Source organism: Kryptolebias marmoratus, linkage group LG15, assembly GCF_001649575.2.
Source record: "Kryptolebias marmoratus isolate JLee-2015 linkage group LG15, ASM164957v2, whole genome shotgun sequence".
Lineage (NCBI taxonomy): Eukaryota > Metazoa > Chordata > Actinopteri > Cyprinodontiformes > Rivulidae > Kryptolebias > Kryptolebias marmoratus.
Genome location: NC_051444.1, coordinates 9,562,574 through 9,581,982, shown reverse-complemented (window position 1 = coordinate 9,581,982; position 19,409 = coordinate 9,562,574). Strand labels below are relative to the sequence as shown.

The 19,409-nt window shown below is 38.2% G+C and overlaps 2 protein-coding genes and 1 long non-coding RNA gene across 5 annotated transcripts in view; 1 reads left to right on the top strand and 2 right to left on the bottom strand.

Moving 5' to 3' along the window:
- Nucleotides 1–1,258, bottom strand: part of mthfsd (methenyltetrahydrofolate synthetase domain containing) — a 10,391-nt gene extending 9,133 nt beyond the window's left edge. For both annotated transcript variants that reach the window (XM_017404246.3, XM_017404239.3), the window contains exons 1-2: nucleotides 1,098–1,258; nucleotides 820–923 (exon numbers count right to left, since the gene is read on the bottom strand). In XM_017404246.3, the coding sequence (XP_017259735.1) occupies nucleotides 820–923; nucleotides 1,098–1,125 (132 nt within the window). In that variant the 5' untranslated portion in view covers nucleotides 1,126–1,258. The remainder of the gene's footprint in view (nucleotides 1–819; nucleotides 924–1,097) is intronic.
- A 1,231-nt stretch (nucleotides 1,259–2,489) lies between these two features.
- Nucleotides 2,490–19,181, top strand: dbndd1 (dysbindin domain containing 1). Of its 2 annotated transcripts, XM_025002839.2 has the most exons (5): nucleotides 2,490–2,801; nucleotides 2,937–2,990; nucleotides 8,983–9,126; nucleotides 12,298–12,435; nucleotides 17,959–19,181. In XM_025002839.2, the coding sequence occupies exons 2-5, from the start codon at nucleotides 2,960–2,962 to the stop codon at nucleotides 18,111–18,113; spliced, it is 468 nt and encodes a 155-aa protein (XP_024858607.1). In that variant the 5' UTR covers nucleotides 2,490–2,801; nucleotides 2,937–2,959; the 3' UTR covers nucleotides 18,114–19,181. The 2 variants fall into 2 exon arrangements, with proteins under 2 accessions (XP_024858607.1, XP_037835744.1); XM_037979816.1 differs by having other exon boundaries at nucleotides 2,491–2,990.
- On the bottom strand, nucleotides 9,302–10,803 carry LOC112449942. Its single transcript, XR_003038495.2, has 2 exons — nucleotides 10,554–10,803; nucleotides 9,302–10,383 (listed from the first exon to the last, which is right to left on the bottom strand). It is a non-coding gene; the product is annotated as an uncharacterized LOC112449942 (long non-coding RNA).
- Nucleotides 19,182–19,409: the final 228 nt, after the last annotated feature.

Below are 19,409 nucleotides of genomic sequence, written 5' to 3'. Positions count from 1 at the left end.
GGGTGGGGGGTGGGAGGGGGGCGGTAAGAGGCCTTGATAATGGATAGGGGGGTGCTGGCCCAAAAAAGGTTGAGAAACACTGTTTTAGCAGAAACAACTTAAACCAATCATGTTTGTTAAATGTTATAAATTTCTAACATCATTTTGTAGCAGCTTTGGCCCATTCCTCATTAAAATATTGCATCAGTTATTTGGGGTTTGATGGTATTTAGTTGGGTCCGGTTCTTTTAAAGTCTTAACACAATGTTTCAATCAGATAGCTTTTTTTTTTAACATTTAAGAAATTTTCTGATAAATAGTGATTATTGTGCCACACATTGTTGCATATCTGTGGTTGCAATTACATTTTAAGACGAGTAACAAACAGATTAGTTTTTATTGTTCTCACATTGAACCTTATAATTGAGAAAACAGGTGTTTTCATTATATTGTGACAGTAAGTAATGACTCCAATTAGAATAAATTTATGGAGCATATTAAATCCAACTTAGAAGATAAATTGGAGATGTGCCACTACATCCTGGGACAGTTAGAAAATTTCAATTTGAAACTCAAACTGCAAACATGTTTTTGTATAATCTCTAACAGGTAAATTTCAGATTATAGATCAGTTTGTGCAGCTTAAAAAAGAGACTCTCCTTACAAAATTTGGTGAACATTTGCTCCAGTCTATTTTTAGACGTCCTAAAAATAGTCCTTTCCTACATGCATAGAAAGGACCACCATTAGAGCTACAACTACGCCACAAGTATGATGAAAAATATTCGCAGTGTCTGAAAATCTGCTTTAAAAAAACGGTGTTTATTTCCTTTAACTCGCCTTAAAGTTGGGGATTCTGTTGTGAACAGGCCTTGGAAAGTTGGCCAAATTCTTCTCTTCTATGTAGTCCCAAACTTTCTGACGAATGTCCCATTTGGACGCTCCTGGAAGAAGAAGGTTTTTTTTAAAAAAAAAAAAAAAAAAGAAAAGAAAAAGACAGGCTTTAGGTTTAAAATGAAGGCAGACGCAAAGCGACACGTTAGCTTTTAAGCATTTAGCAGCACGTCAACACGCTGTTTCTAAACGACAAAAACTAACTTCACAAACATCTTTCCTACCTGAATTTATCTTAATGACAAACTCCATCGTGTATTTAGACTTGGAAATTGTTTCTGTAAAACCTGACTGCGATGCGAAACCACATGAGCGCTAACATGCAGAAACAGCTGCTTGTCATGTTTATCACCGCTACGGCGGCTCAGATGGACAGTTTTAACAAAACGCGAAAATGGCTTCTATTTTCCAGGCGGCTGAAACATGTCCTTCAAATTCACGAGGTAGTTATATATTTAAAGCTTATATCATCACGTTTTCTACGTTTGTGAGTTTTCCTAGGCTTTTGCATCCTCTTTAACAAAAAATTGTTTTATTTTAATAAAATATGGTAACATATACTCAAATAGTTTTCCTGTTGTTGACACACTGACATACTATAAGCATTGATGTGTGAACCTAATTTGTATACCTAATTTTGTGTTTCTTGAAGCCCTTTACATATATAGATGTGCTAGGACAAAATAATAATATTGATAGTTTTAAGAGTCCTTTAAAATGAGTTATTCAGAACAAACATTATCGCCTGCTCGGAGATTAAATTAAATTAGGATTTGTTGTAAAACAGCCTAAAACTCAATTCACTTATGTCAGTTTTAAACAATGATTTAATTGTGGGGGAGAAATTGCTAATGCTCAGTGTAGCTACTTATATGTACGAAAAGAGAAAAAGGGAAATTACCTTAAGGCTACATTAATGCCTAATGTAAATACACTTACACTGATCTATTGCATCCAGAAAATACATTTTTATGAATTTATACATCATGTGTGTGATTTACCTTTGTTTATTTTTTTCACAAATCAAACTGGATTAAGACTACTATATTTGCAAAATTCAGACAACTGCTTCAAATTCACATCAGCAACGAAATACAAACTTCTGTTACTTTTTAGAGAAATTATAAGTAAGCAGTAGCTTATGTTTTATGCCAAATAATGTTTCATATAACACAGTAATGAGGTTCTGTGTTTTCAGACTGGAGAAGAATTAACATATAACTTCTGTTGGCAGATTCAAAGAGATGTTTCTTGTGAAAGGGATCTGATTCTACCAGTAGAGGGCGAGCTCTACCAGCCTATTTCTCCTGGATGAGGGAAGCACCATTTCCTGCTTATCTGATGGTATGGGAATTACATATTTTCACACAAAAATTGAGTTTGATTCAAATGAATCTTAATTGCATGTCTTCCTGTCATGTAGACACCCCACCTGAGTTGTGTATGGCTGATATTAACAGACTCAACATTAGGTCTGACAGCTTAAGTCTGTAGATTGGTATGCCACACTCATGCACATCCACACACACACACACTGGGGTACTTAATCACCCCCACACCCACACATAGCTTCCCTACTCCAGTAGCCCCCCCCCCCTCCTGACACCCCATTCTGTCTTGCAGTCTGGGCAGGCTGCCAGCTCTGCCCTCCCTTTCTCTCCCTCTTTGCTGTGGATCTCTCTGGGTGTGTGTTTTTTTTCTTTGCATGCACCAAGCCAAGCCTCAAAATGCTGCGTGAATTGAACCGAGTGGCTCAGAGATTTGCTGCGATGCTGCTGTTCCCAGACCTCCCTGTCTGCAGCGGAGTTTCCTCCCAGCTCTGATGGCAGAGCAGGACAGGTGGACTGAGCTGGAGCAGGAAAACCCACACCATCACCTGTTTGGGACATTTTGAACAACAGTAGACAAAAAATAAAAAGAGGAAGGAGGTACAGAGTACAGCTTACAGGTCCCTCTGTATCCACCCATCTCCACCCTCCTTTTACTCTTTCATATGCACACTCAGTTGCATCCATCCCCCTTGCCTTTTATTTCCTCTCTATGTCCAATGCTGGTGTGAACAGCAGAGCACTCTCGGCTGAGCTGCATGGAGGCACAGGGAGGGGCAGGGAGCCCAGGTAAGAGCCATTTTCTCTTCATTCTGTTTTAATTCCACAGCTTTGAACATGATTGTAGAGCATCCTGTCATATTTTAAAATACTTGATCTGCCTTTTCCTCTATATTCATGATGTTTGTGATAGAGGACTTTTGGAATGATAAGTAGGCTAACTCTTATCTTGTGAAGAGTTAATCAGTGATATATGTTAAGGTTAAATATAGCGCCATGGGCAGATTTATCTCAGCTCTCTGTAGGTCATCTGTGCAGAGGCTGTACTGCTGAAATGCAAACTGTGGAACAATAGTTTGTCCTTTGTGTAAAAGCAACCCAGAAAAGTCTATGACTGAACAATGCTTTATTCCTACAACTCAACGGCATTAAAAGGGATAATTTAACATTCTTTTCAATATCTAATGTAGGTTCAATAGTAATTTTATCTCACCTTTAAATGATACACCTTTCAAGAGTATCTAAACGTCATCACGTGCATTTAACCAACATCACTTTATGGTTCATTCGGATCAAAAACATGTTTTTGTAGCTACAAAAAGGATTTGCAGTTTCATCAGATACTAAAATATCCTGCCATCGCTTCGTCCCACATGTCTGCTCTCTAACAGTATCTCAGCAGATCTTTTTCATGGTAATGGATCATGACAAATCGGTCCAATATTCTGTCATGAATATGAGATTGAATTAGGTTAAACATCATCATTACGATTCATCCCAAAATTGGGTGGGCGGCATGGCAGAGCAGTGGTTAGCGCTGTCACCTCCCAGCAAGAAGGCTGCAGGTTCGCCTCCTAGACATTTTTATATGGAGATTGCATTTTTTCCATGTGCATGTGTGGATTTTCTCCGGGTACTCCGGTTTCCTCCCACTGACCAAAAACAGGGTTAATTGCTAACTTTTAATTGTCCCTTAGTGTAAGTGAGAGGGTGAATCTAATATGTAGCCCTGTGATGGACTTGAGACCTGTACAGGGTGTCCCCTGCCTCTCGCACAGTGACTGCTGGAGAAAGGCACCACCTCCCCCGCGACCCAAAAAGGAAAAAAGTGGGTAATGAAAAAGCATGGTTGGATGGACAAAACTGGGTCACACAGTTTGACAACTGGATGTCAGTATCTAGGTTTTGGTAAATGCTAAATCAGCTGTACTGGACTGTCTTTCTGAAAGAAAAAAGTGACAATAAATAAAAAAAATTCCAATCTTAAATATGAGGATTGGAATGTAAGTTTTTCTATAAGACTATTTTCAGTGAAATATGTGTTCTTAGATTTATTGCCACCATCCCCTGCACATAATTCATCACTTTATTGAAAAATGTGTGAATCGAGGAACATTAAAACATAAAATACAACTGTTTTGTTAATAATAATAAATTAACTGTTTAACTGATGTTGTGTTGAAGACAGGCGTTATTTTTTTCCACTGCTCAGTAACTGTGAACCACTGCACACTTCTATAGCCTAAATATGTTGCAAAAACAAAAAGGAAATACAACTCAAAATCAAGTTAAAGATGAAATTTAAAAAATGTCAGAATGCATATTGCCCACCAACGTGCCTGCCAACATTTTAAACAGAAGCCTTACTTAGTTTGTTTACACTTGGATGTTTTTTGGGAGATAACTTTCAGCTACTACCACACCAAATTTCAGCTCAGTATCTGGAAAAAATGACAGAGTTAAAGAGTTAATTTTTGTGTTTGCTAAGGTTGATTAGTAGTGGTAGCCATCTTGAGTTGAGTTGACTCAAAAACGTAGCTGTTGATGTACATCAAATAGTTATTTTCTGAGAGTTTCAATAAATTAATCCAGTGGTTTATGAGATATTTAACTAACAGATAAACACAACGTTAGACACAGACAAGTATATGATCAATTGAATAGTGACAATATTACAAATAATTTATATATATTTAAAAAAGAAACCATATAATTAAGATTCGATCTTTTGGTCACAATAATTGTGTTCATGTGACTTGTAATAGCTTAAATGTTTAGATGTGTATATAAACCACCAAGTTACTAGTCAGTATTATGTAGCCTCTAAAAAAGCATTTATAAGAATTTGTGAGCTGGTGAAAATGATGCTGAATGTTGTGTTAATTTCCTCTCCCTCTGCCATGATGTTAAATAACAATTGATTTGTTTATCTGAGATTAAATTCAATTAACCTCTTGGCAATAATCACAGAGTAGATCATTTGCAGCCCCTCTTCCTTTCTGTACATCTCCCTCTGTAGGTCCTGGGTTAGTATTTTCAAACAGCCACACCTGATAGCAGAGGCAGGATTAGGCTCATGTATGACACTCCGCCATGTTTTTTATCTCTTATATTTAAAGACATGACTAACTTACTGTGGCTTCTTCACAGACAGCTCAGCGGGTGGTGGCTCGAGTGGGCCAGCTGTGTAAACATCTCCTCCGATATACGGGAATAATGACACTGTGACTTTTTTTTTTATCTGTCACTATTTTATATCCTGACTGAAAGTAAGAGTTGATTTTCACTGCAGCTCACACAGAGAGAGTATGAACATGCTGCTCCATGTGTGCTAATCAAAAACATGCAAAATATTTTTGTTGTTCATGAAATCAAACTCTAAACCCTATGAGGCTCAGAATGTGTGTTGGGATGGATGGATGGATGGATGGATGGATGGATGGATGGATGGATGGATGGATGGATGGATGGATGGATGGATGGATGGATGGATGGATGGATGGATGGATGGATGGATGGATGGATGGATGGATGGATGGATGGATGGATGGATGGATGGATGGATGGATATATCAAATGAAATGTAAACCAACCCTGCTGTCTAAATATTGAATAAACATTTCATTATAAGCGCTGAGTGTTTCAGCTGGTTTGGCTCCTCAGCGGAGAAAGAAATCAATAGCCATCACCCGACCTCTGGGCTCATCGGGGGAAGGAATCAGAATACATCCTGCTCTGCCTTTGCCTTGGCTGTGACACATCCATCACCCATGTTATAGAAACTCAACAATCAGAACATACTGCAATTAGAAATGGTAGCAGCCATCTGGTGTGGCCCACCAGAAAGCTGCTCTACTCCCACACTACATTGCATGACTTCTTCATATTGAATCATCATGCATAACAGAAACTGTATTTTTTATTTTTTTGCAAAGTAGTGCTCCATATATAATGTTGTTGTCTGTTGGTTTTCGCCATCTTATCATATTTTTACTGTAGCATTAGTGTTGTTCTCCTCTTGACACAGCCCCCTCGTGTATCAGACTTTGTTTCAGCTGTGTCAAACAGCTGATCACCTATCATTAGTCCAATTTAACCAACTCAGAGTGCATACTCTCAAGTGTGAAGACATGCTATTTTAGGCACCTTCTATTTTCAGACTTTAACAGCCCGTGTGAAGTATTTTTGAATAGATGTTTGAAATGTTTTTCGTCTCTCTTTAATAGTGAAACACAAATATACGACTAAAGCTACTGATCTACTGGACATTTGGTGAGTCATTTGCTGAGAGTCATTCCCAACGAATGCTCTGAGTGCTGACTGATAACAGTCTGTTTTTTAAACCTCACCATAAACTGTTAGAGTCAACTGTGTCTGCCTGTTAGCAAAATATCTGATGAACCAATAGACACATTTTAATAAAACTCTCAGAAATTAATCATTGGATGTAAATCTACAACTGAATAATTTTTGGAGTCATTCCAACTCAAGATGGCTGCTATAGCCAACTAACTTTATGAAACACAAAAATGGCTATAACTGAGACAATTTTACACATACTGACCAAAGTTTGTTGTGGTAGTACTTGAGCAGCACGCCCAAATACATCCTAAGAGTACTACACATTATGGAATATTTTTGCTAAATCTTTGGAATTAACTGTTAGTGTTTGTTTGTTAGCAAAATATTTTATGAACCGCTGTATGCATTTTAATGGAACTCTCAGAAACTAATATTTTAATGTTCATTTAAAACTCATTAACATTTGTAATCATCCCAATTCAAGATGGCCACCACAGCTAAACAACACAGCTTAGTCAACACAATAATGGCTGTTACTCTGTCAGTTTTACAGAAACAGAAGTGAAATCAGTGTGGTAGTTGTTGAGAGTCATCCTCAACCCATTCTCTGTGCACTATTACTTCAGGTGAGATCTCACAATATCACGTGAGATTGTGAGTAAAGTTTTCACATGGTTTGACCAAAATGCCTATAACTCCATCCCTTCTCAGTATAAGATGCTTTTAATTTAAATCTCCAGCATGAAAAGCAGTGAGAGAAGAACATTCCTTCAAGTATAGCTAGGCTTTTAAAGAGTTTTTGCTCCCACTTATGCCAGCAAAACATTTTCAGAGTGATTCTGTGGTGTTCTCATATTCTTCCAAAACCCACTGACTCATTTGATGTCTTGACGGTGATGGTGTCTGTCTTATGTCTGACATGCTGATCCAGAATCTCCACTAAGTGTTGCGGATTGAAATCTGATGTCTTCAAAGGCAGACGATTTCTATGGTTTTCACAGAGAAACCTTTAAGTGACCCCATATTACTTATTGATTGGGACCTTGTCATTTTTGGAAGAAAGCACTTTCATCAGGACAGAAACGTTTCATCACTTCCATCTCTCTGTGGACCGCAGCAATCTATTTCTACATCATTCCCAACTCATAAAAACAATCTTTGTCTCTGTTAAAATACCTATGAACCCATATGGTTGACAGTTAAACTCTGCAATCGCGCTGTGCTTTGATAAATCAGGCTTCTGTATGTTCTTCAGATGCACAAGCATCGCTGCTATCATATCGATCCAAACACAAATGCTACTTAAGTCACTATTCTTATTGAAACACCAACCATCTGTGCCACCCGTATATCTTTCTAAGAGCATGTCGGCTGGTGGAATTTCCCACAATGCCTAGAAAGCTTTAAAGACTCAAAGTCCATGATCTCTATATGCGGTCTTTTACCAAGGCAGTATTTTACCCTTAAAGTGCCTGCTTTCAGGATATAGTTCTTTAGAGAGGATTGGTAGTTAAAGCTTTAGGAATCTGACTGGTTAAAGGTTTTGCAATTTTTTAGTTGTCTCAGTCATCTGACTGTTGATTTTTTTTTTGTACTAGTGGAAACTTTTTAATCTGTGGTGTGATTTAGAAGTTTGTGAACATGTGACAGTTCAATCACCTCATGAGCTGCAGACACTCAAGGAAGAGCAATTTTTCTGTAAGAAGTAAAGAGCGAATCAGAGAAACAAAAGTCTGTTTTCGAATCATTTTACATTGATTCAGCAGCACAAGTAAACCCCTAAAACTCTTGCACAAGCCTTTGAGATGATGACACCTTGTGATATTTCTTTTGGCTTCCGTTCCTCTTTTGCACTGAACCTTTATAGATGTTGTTTCTGTGTCCTGCTTCTCAAACAAACAGTGTTACAAATATTACACAGAGATTATTTTTTCTCACGTCTGCAGACTAATTTGCCTAATCTTTAGTGGACTTTAAACCAGAGCGGAAATTCTGTACAAAGGCTCTTAGTTTACAATAATGCCTGAGCATGAATATGTAGAAACTAGGGGGTAATGAGATACTGTGAAAATATCTAATAGTGGATACAGGCGGCTAGGATGGACTTGCGACCTGTTCAGGGCATATCCACCAGCTCCCTGCGACCCAGAAAGGAGAAGCGGAAAGAAAAGCGGATGGTTGTATGGATGAGTGGATGGATGGATGGATGGATGCAGGCAGATGACTAAAAGGACATGAGCAGGAGTTGCTTTTACAGTTCTGAAAATTGCTGAACTTCATTTCCCATCATTATCTCAGCATGTCTGCGTGCCTGAATGGCTGTGATGCCTTGTGTTTAATTAGAGCTAGAGCTTATAGCACAATACAGTGTAACATCTATTGTAATCCTTTATGAAAGGTCTTTAATCCCGGGATCAATAACTTTCCCTTTGATTCTGTTTCTTTGTTTCTCTCTATTTCTGGGTTTATGTGATTAAAGAGCCCAATAAAGAAATCCAGAAGCTGCTGAAGCCGTCCAGCTCAGGTGACCTGTCCAAGGAGCTGTTCCAGCACCCGTCAGGAGAGGAGGAGGGCACTTTGTCCGGGCACACTGCAAGTCTGCTGCACATCACTGAGAAAAGACGTAAGTGTCACGGGGAAAAAGGTAGAATGAGAAATGAAGATTGTAAAACATTTTGAAATAGTCACTGGGAAAAAAAAAAGCGTTATAATCTCTTTTATTGGTGGGAAAATCTTTAAGCAAGCACCTGATTAATTTCAAGGCCCTTGAAGAAATAATGAGACACAAAAAGAGGACAAAGGATATATTGTTTTATTAAAGTGTCCTATAAACATGAATCAAACCTTATTGTTCTGTTCAGTAAAGTTTTGGTTCATCTTTGGATTAGGCTCCCACCAAACAATCACAGTCTAATTTAAGTATTCTGGTCCCACATTTGCTGCAACACAGCTTCATGTGAAAGGACTTATTGTGCATCAGCACCATACAGAGGCTTGTCTTTATGTGCCAGGCCTCCAGGCCACCGAAGCGCAGAGACTGGAAATACAGAGGCTGCAAGGGAGACAAGGCCACCCTTATCTGCTTCGATAACTAAACTCTTTTCTTGTTTTGGTTTTTAGTCAGCTCATCGAGGGGCAAACATCCATGTCTCTGAGATTTAATGTAACCCATTAACTAGCCTCGATAGCTGGCAGGTCTGCTGATAGTGTTTGACAGGAGGGGTAAAGACAGAGGTGGAAACAAGCAAGAAAACCACTGATGTTTGAATTCAAGTATTTACAAAATGTTAGTACTTCTAGCTTACAGAAAGATTGTTTCAGTGAAATTGTCGTTGCCCTTTTGCATTTGCTGTATTTAAAAAAAAAAAAAAAATGTTTAAATTCAGACCAAACAAGCCGGTAGTTTCACTTAAAATGACAGATATAAAATTATTCATAGTGTTGCAGATTTATTCTACGAAGTGAAGCAATACTTGCTAAGTCATTTGCAACATTTAATCAAAGACGCATAAAATAACTTCAAAAACATTCCTGTTCAAATTTTAAAATTCGTAATGAATGCCTTTTCTATTAAAAGTCATAAAATGTGATGAAGGAGAACTGGATGCAGGCAAACAGAGGATGATGGCAAAATTAGTCATGACTGTTGAATTTAAGCAGAAAGAAAAAAGTATGGCGCGTCGTTCGGTTAGTTTGCTGTAAAAGGATAAGTTTGTCGTCATTTACATCGGCTTCAGGCACCATTCCCAGCGTGAATTAAATGGGTTCTTCTTGATGACGTCTCAGTGAGTCTTTGATGGTTTTTGGAGATGAAGCAGTTGTTTCAGCGTTTCTGCCTCTGACTGAAGACGCACTGATCAATAATTCAAAAACCGAGGATCTGGAGGAGACAAAGAAAAATGGAGATGTGGTTAAACAAAGGCGTAGCAAAATGTGAATAATGTAACTAATTTAAAATAATGGCAGAAAATTGATCTCATTTATATTTTATAATTGGATGTTTGCATGTAGGTTTTTTTCTTCTCTTGTATTTTGCATTCAGCGTCTCACCTAAAGCTTCAGCTCTTCTTCATTTCTTTGTCAGATGGTGGAGATATGGCGGCGAACCCAGAATGCAGACGCATGGCTTAAACGAACGTAAATTACTTTAATTAACTTAAATGGACAGACAAAGCAAAAGGGCTGACGAGGCAGCAAAACTAACAATAACTAAATCCAAAAACAAGATACGAGACAAGGCATGGCGTGGCAAAAATCAGACAAAGCGGAATGATCCAGTGAGGGGTGAATGAGAATGACCGGTTCTTAAAGACAGAGGATAATGAGGAAAATGGACACAGGTGAGTGAGAATAATTACAAGCAGGTGGAGATGGGCGTGGCAGACCTAACAGGAAAAGTACTGGGGAGGTGGAGAGTGACAGGGCATGAACAGGAAAAACTAAACTGAAACAAGACAATAATCAAAACAACAAACTGAAAATACCAAACTATGACATTCTTATCATCTTTCCTCTTCAGCTTTTGTTTTCATCTCCTCCCCCACACTTTTCTGCATTTCTTTGCCTCTAGTTTTCTCTTACCTCCCAAAAATAGGCTCAGTAAGACAAACTGTTAACAATCTCCTCTCAGTCTATAGAACATGAAGAATCTATTTATTAAAAAAAAAGTCATCTAGATAGTAACAAAATGGGTGTTAATGTTCTTTAAAATATGTCTATATAAGTTTTCAATTACTGAATGTTGTCTTTCTTCACTCAGTCCCCTAATGAAATGTTATGTCTTAATATTTAATATGATTTTTCTGTAATTACATCATTTGTATTCCTTGTTTTCATTCCACATGTCTCCAAGCACACCCAGTGTTGAGCATTCTTCATATATTTGACACATGGCACATTGACTCACCGCCGTCTCAGCATGATGAATAGTCGTCTATAAATCAATATCGGGTCTGTTTGGTGGAGGATGCAGGGAATTAAGTGCAGTAGACAAAAGAGCAGCAGGAGACTAAGGTTCAGACTCTTCAGCATGCAGAAATCGCACGAAATTAACAAATTTCAAACCAGTTTTTTCCTCACTAAATCCTGGATAATAATGACTCAGTGATTTGATTCTATTGGATGGGTGTCCACTGATTTATTAGGAAGCTATAACACACCTCCATCCGCCTCAGTGTCTCTAAATGCTTCCCTTGCTGTTGTGGTAGATTAGTCCATCTCTTTTATTCAAAATTCCTTCCTTTCTTCTGTGTTGCTGATAAAAGCAAACACTTTTGAAGCTTATATGTATTCCTTGACTGTTTGACTGAAATTGACTTTAGACTCAGTGGATAAAATAATTCAGCTTCTCAAGTGGCTTCTTTGGAATGCTGAGTCATTCGCGTTCATGCACGCTGCGTGTGGAGATGACCCTGATGTTTGCGGCAGCAGCGGAGTTTTGCATGCTGAGGAATAAGCTTTCGTAAAAATGAACAGGTGCGGCCAAGTCGGGAGAGAAATGAGATCACAGCGAGGTAAAGAAGTGACTATTTTCATCTCCAGCAGCCCTCATTTTTCAGGCGCCGGGTGCGCTGACAAGAAGTGTAATAAATACAAGAGTAAGATGACATTGATTTTACAAAATAAAAAGAAGAAATGCTGCCAAAGCTGATTACAACAGAGATTGAAGAGCAAATTACATTAGTTGTTACCAATCTTTTTTTCTTTTTAAAGAAACTTCAGCACTAACCACGGTATTTAATCTATTTTTAATTTCTATTTTTGGCACTAAAACATGTTGTTTCCTTTCTGACAGAACCACTGAGTAGTGTGTCATCCTTGGAGGTGCACTTTGACCTCTTAGATCTGACTGAGCTGACTGACATGTCGGACCAGGAACTGGCTGAAGTCTTTCCTGACTCTGATGAGGAAAACCATAATCAGTCCCCAGCAGGTAGGACCCGTCTAAATAAAATATCTGTCTTACAATCGGGAACAAAAATCTTGGAATAAAAGAGGGAGATTCTCTTCTTACATTTCATTAAAACAGGAAAAACATGTTTAACAAGTAACTTTTAATGGTTCATCTAATCCATGATGTCTGTAAATCTCGAGACTGTAGCTTCCGTAATTTTATCGCCCACATATTCTAATTTATAGCTAAACAAAATGTTCCAAACAACTTTGATATTAGTGTGATCCTTTTTAAACTCCTTTGCCCTGCAGCTTCAGCACTGATCTGACTGCTGAGGGAAGGGTTTCCCAAATTAATAGGAGCAAAAAAAAGAAGAAACGCTAGTTTTGAGTGTTGTGTTCAGTGTCTTACTGTAGGGATGTGGCATCCTTTAGGTAACAAAAAGTGTTTGTGTTTTGTGGAGTTTTTAAATAGTTATTTCCCAGCAGGATCCCAGAGAGACCTGCTGAGCTAATAATCATCAGAAAGGGTTGACTATTTTCTATGTTCGCTTCTTTATAGAGAAACATACATTTTTTATAAAAGGGATTGATTGGTGATGCCTTTTAACTAAACCAGTTGAAAGGTTTGTATATTTGTGTGCACTGCAGTGTTGTTCTACTTGACGCTATACCCTTGTTTTTAAAAAAAAATGTGGATGGGGCTTAACACATCCTGAGCCTTTTGTTGTTCCTACTGATTACCATAAATCGTCTTACTGTAAGCATTAGCTTAAATTTCTCTTCAATCACATGCAAAAAAATTCACTTTTGACATCAAGTCGGTTGCCCTGATCGCAAAAATTCAGCATCAATTTTAGCCTTTGAATAACAACCTCTATTTATTTAATCTGTAAAGTATAAAAAGAAAATGTTGCTGCACTTTTTGTCGGCTCAACACTTGAAGTTCCTCGTACTACCATAGGAGGCAGCTTCAGTCCAGATGGTCGAGTGAGTTTTAAGTCTTATGATTCACTTGTATTAATCTGCTGAAGTCTCTGTTCAGTTGCTCTTGATGGTCGGCAGACAGCTTGCACGACAGTTCTGTCGTTACTGTGAAAAATATACAAATAAGAGGCACGACTTCGTAAAAAGCTAAAGGAAAAAAAGTGCTAACTGGTTTACCACAATCATAAAAGCTCTGTGTAGACTTTTCTCCTGGATATAAAAGAAAAAAAAGTGAAAAATCTGCAGATGGAACATAATATTGCACCTAGTCTGGTTGAGAGCAGTAAACATGTTAAAACCAAGAGATGTAAATCACATTTATGCAGAAATAATTACTCTGGATTGTTTGAATCTGCTCATAAAATTTTTCAGCAGATTTCAGAACGTTTGTTAAAACGCCACCCTCACAGTCCCCCAACAACTTAAAACAGGATTTTTGTTATTTCCGTTCTACAGCACCTTCCTCTTTAACAGAATCAGTGTCTTTCTTTCTCTGCTTTCAATTTATTGATGATGCTCCATAGCACCACACAGCTTGTTAAAATACAGTTCTCATGTGCTTTCTGCTGCTGCCTGCAGCGCTGCAAATACATATTTAAATTAAAGATGACACAGCTCCAAGTGCTTTGTGTTTTGGTAAGATTTTAGTTTTACAGTCTCTACATTGAATTACTGATGCTGATAACACCAAATGTTTTACTTCAGTGTGCGGTTTTTGAGCTAATATCCTTACACCTTATTTACACATGCAGCATCGTTCCTATGAATGCAACGAACTGCTCAGTTCACGGTCCAATAACTTTCCCAGCCTGTATCTGCACGGCCGTTAGCTGCACTCGCTGATTTGTTTCTGTCTGATTGGTGCTGAGTAGGTGGTGGCGGCAAATTAAAGGTCATTTGTCACAACAAACACAACGGGTTGCTACAGAAAACAACACGGCTGCAGGTTGGGAAAAAAAAGAGCTAAATTTATAAAACTGAAAACTTTAGTTGAGCTGCAGAAACAGATGATAATCTCTAATATGAAAGGTTACATTTTCTCCACTTCCCAGAACTGTCAGTCATTCCAGTTTACAGTGGATTCAAACATGTGGTGGGATTTAGCAGCACTGTGGTTTGTTAAACTGTTAAACAATAAGCACATAAAGTATCATGGTTTCCTAAAGATAGGTAAAATTTTAAATGTAATTTTTAAAAATGTTTTTATAAATTCTTATAAATGTTGCTTAGTTCTTACATAATCTGATGTGTTCACCCGAACCTTTTTAGCTGTCCACTCCAGTTGGAACCCCAGTTTTTGCATCTTTTGGTTCATCTTCTGCTTTTCTGAAGCAGCTAAACTTCAATTGATCTGCTAATCAACAGGATATCCTGCTTTCAGAAGGTTTCAGTCTTAGGCCCATGAGAGAAGATGTAAACAGTTTCTGCACGGCTAACCACTCATTCAGATAGGTGATTGGCTTTTCTTGTTAATTATTAACACACACAACCTCAGAATGAGCATCTGAACACTCATTTGTATTTTTACCTCAAATAAAAATACCATCTGCCATCTGTGAACAGACAGGGTTTCTCCCTCTGATGAAAGGATTTAACCTTTTAGCATGACGTCTGGTGCAACACCTTTTTTTTTATTTTTTTTATTTTTTTAAATCTTTCAGAGTGTGAGCAATTTTAAAAACCCCCACTCTACAGACACAAGTCTCCTTTTTTTATTTTTAGAAAGGAAAACGGAAAGCTCAGCAGTTTTTGCACCAGGCCACTGCATGTGTAAATGTTACAGGGTTGACAAAAAGCTGCAGCGCCACAATGTCATGACTGAATTAAAGAACAATAAAGGTTAAAGAGGTACTGTATGCTTCAAAAGACTGCAAGCAATCCAGAGGGCCGTTCACCCTGGAAATGATCAAACAGTAATAAATGTACCTCAGTAAATTGTTTTTTTAGGGAGGTAAGTTTCAGTGCTGAATACAAATTGTTGTGTTTGTCAAACTAAATAAGATCAAAGACTGTAAAATTCAATTTCAAAAATGGTTGACTCAGGCTGCCATTTTAATGAAATTATTTTGTGTTGAAATTATCTTTGTAAATGTGGGTCAGGTAGCACCGAGCTGAGCTGCGTGAGCTCTAAGAGAAACTGGGCGCGCACACCGGGGTTGAGGCGGCGGTTAAAGGGAGACGAGGAGCTAAAGATGGGTGACTGAGTTCAAGCTAAACGTAGGCTCTTAAATAATTGATTTCCCCCTTCTGGAAACAAAGCCTGTTCCTTCACAAGCTTTTAAAAAACATAATCAGAATGCAAGAAATTCCTTTTTACACTCTGCACATGCCCTGTTAGTTGTGTGATTCCTATTTTACTCCTGTTTTAGGTCATCAACATCTTAAATCTTAATCTAGATTTTACATTTATGTTATCTGGTTGTGTTTGGACTGTCCAGTTGTTTAGTCTGGAGCGAAGAACAAACCATATTTTAACAAGGCTTTCTTTTCAGAGCAGCTCCACAAAAGAAAGCTGGTTTGTTCTTTGTTTTATCCCTAAATGAGCTTGATGAGCCGTAAAGTGTACGCACACCCCTGAAAACCCACCACAGGCAGAGCTTTGTCTCTTCAACAATACCAGGGGTTTAGGTGAGGACAGCAGGCTGAACGCTGTTGTGTTTCTGTTTTATTCATTTGGTTTTTGACATTCAAGTAGGAGTTGCTTCAGAGTGGCTGATTGCTTTGTGGAAGAGGAAATATTAGATTTGCAGGAATAAAGTGATGCAAAAAACAGAAAAAAAAGTAAACTGAGACGTTTCCATTGTTTTACTTCACACAGTTGGCTGAATTACATCAAACCATCACTTTGGAATCATTTCATGCGAGACACTGTCCTCCCAGAAATTCTGTTTTTTAAGCGTTTACTCTGAAGGATTTCTCACAAACGACTACATTTACACCCACGTCAGTGACATGAAAACATGTTTTTCTTATCTGCTGTCAGTGACACAGCACCTGCTGGGATGCCACTTACTTAAGATGGAGTGAAGTGAAGCCTTCTGCCACATTTCAGCCTACAAAACATGCAATAACAGCATTTGGTTGTTTTCTTCCTTTTGGGAAGCAAAAGTCTGCTTCAGTGAACGTAAAAAAGTCAGATTTTAGTTCATCTGGCTGCCTTTAGGACCCTGTCAGTCTTTTAATTACTGCACACATCATTATCTTTGGTAAATGTTTGTTCTGGTCCACAAGCTCTGGATAAGCTGGAATCCACAAAAAAAGCTTCTTGTTGGTGAAAAGGAGTCATTCTGTGGAACTGTATATGAGTGTATAACCTCATATGTATTAATTTTGTTTTATACTGATTTATACTGAATTATACTGAGGCAGTTAGTTTTTTTAATCAAAAGTGACTAGGAGTGGGGAACAGGTGGAAGGTTGGGTTCAACATCTTTTGTTTTGACTGAACAGTAAGTTTGGAAGCACAATTTCCTCACACAAGAACAGGATTTTTAAGATTCTAGTGATTCAGTAACTTTACTTTATTCAGACAACCCTCTGAATGAACCATTACAATATTGCTTGTCAGCAGCAAAAGTATAGCAGTGTCTCCAAAGTTCAGAAAATTCACTGTTTGCAACAGAAGAGAGCATGACACACAAAGCAAACAAAATCTGTGCTTACTTTCCTGTACACATATCCCTCTGAGTTTGTGTTTCCACGTCTTTCTGAATTTGTTCTGATAAGCTTTTAAATCTGATGTCAGGAGAGTTTTGAACATTAAAAATGCTCGACTGTTAAACGTTCATTACTCTGACAGGTAATTAATTAGATTGCAGACATTGCAGACATTTATGAAGCAACAGAAACACACCAGCAGGTGTTCACGGCTCATGGAGTCCTTCCTGTTTCCGAGGAGGCTCACATCCAGCTCATTACCATCCAGTGAAAAACGAATCAATCATCTGAGATCAATATTTGTCCTTTTTTCAACACCTTTCTTCCTTTTATTGCCTCTCGGTTTGTGATGTTTGGCAGGATTTGATGTGGATTTGGGGAGATTTCTATAAGCCAGCCACTCAGAGGGATATTCACTGAGGAGACCAAACATTGGGCTGGTCTGTTCTGTGAAAGGCAGCTTTTCTCTTTTTTTCACTGCTGCTTTGTTTTCATCGTGACAGGTTCAACATCGCCACCAAGTGGATTAAAATGGCAATTAAAATGGCAATAACCTCAAAACCTTAAATGTAATAAACTGTCCAATTAGGGGGTTCCACCTTCCTGATGGATGGTATTTTCTTCTTTTGAAGCAATAAATGAATCAGCAGCTTAAGTTTTATTTTGGATTTTATCACTCTCATTTGTTAGGAGGGCTTTTGAAAGCATTTTAACAGCCAATTTTTGACAAAAAAAAATCTCAATGAAATGTACTGAAAAAAATACCACAGCCTCTGTTACATTTTATATTTAAAAATCTGATCAGTGATTTGGAGATAAATCAGGTCAGGGCAGCATCCTTTTTATTTGTATTTATTTATTTGAATAAATCGTGTTATAAATTCTTTTTGCAACACGTTCCTGTGTGTCTGCTCCTCAGGTTCCCACCAGCCGGTGCTCCCCAGGAGTGGCTACATGCGTTCTCCATCATGGACCCGCTGCAGTAAAGTCGAGCCTCCACGAGAGAGAAAGCATCACAGTGACTCAGACACCGCAGAGCCCTTAATGAAGCTAGAAAGGCCAAAGCATCCCTAACCGCTCGCGTCAGACAGAGAACACCCTGAGCAGCAGAGACGCAGCCAGGGTGGCCACACGAAAAGGACCAGGAGGCCTCCACCTGCCTCTGTGCACCCACATGATGTCCTGAGGTGCTGTGGAGTTCAGCCTGAACTCTGGACTCTCTGCTATAAAGATGTTGAGATATGCAGCATAAACACTCCTCTTTTCCTCCCTGTCCTCTTTAATTCTCACACTAACACAAACAAACCCACGGGGTCAAACTCTGAGCTGCCAGACGATCTTAATCTTTGCTTTTTCGATGACAGACAGACAGACCGACAGGGTATGAGATCAACAACAGCACCTTCATCCTTTCAGCACCTCAGGGTGGGTCAGCAGGGTGAGACTGACACTAAAAGTCTTTGTGTAGCGATAATATCCGATCTGAATTAAAGCATAAATCATTGGAATTGTTCATCATAAAACTTCACATTGATGCTGAGTAGGACTTATTGTTTTGCTTGTTGACAGGGTTTTTTCTGCTGCCTCCATAGCCTCAGCAGCTTCTTGATGTGTCTTAATTAAAATGCTTTAGTTTCTTTTTTTAAATGCACTTATTTCACTGGTGTGTATTTCCAGGTTGCCCCAAGAAATATTGGTATTTTTTGCGGATGATTTGCATAATGAACAAAGCGAGCAGCAATTCTCTGTTTCACTCTCAAGTTGTTCTTTCCAACTTATTTTATTTTACTTTATTTAATTTCTGTATGTTTATTTAAACAAGTCAAGTTAAATCCCATGCAGACATGTAATAATTAACTAAACTAGTAGAACTCATAGTAAAACTAAATAAAGGTAAGAATCACAGCAAGAGTCAGCTGGATTTGTGCCAAAAAAACACAACAAAGTGCCAACAGTTTCATCGAAATAAAATCATAGGTTTTCTGTTTTGTTTTGGTCACTGAATAGAAAGCCAATTACTCGGTTTATTTGACGCGTGTTAAGATTGTCGACACCAGGAGAGCCGATAAGTCTGAAATCTGTGGGTCAACGAATCAAAGATGATGGATGGAGAAAGAAATTCAATAAAAAAGGCTGATTGTATGACTTCTGTTCTCTTGTTCTGTTTCAGCTTTGATTCAGCAAACACATCAGTCATGAGTAACATAAAATAAATCAGAGTAGCATATTTACAGTTAATTTAGTGTTCACAGTAGGTGGCCCTAAATATTTGAAATGTGTAAAAAAAAAAAAGAGCAACTCTTATTTAAGCTTGTATTTAAGTACTTGTATATTACCCTAAAAGATGCATTTTTGTAGTAAAGTTATTGT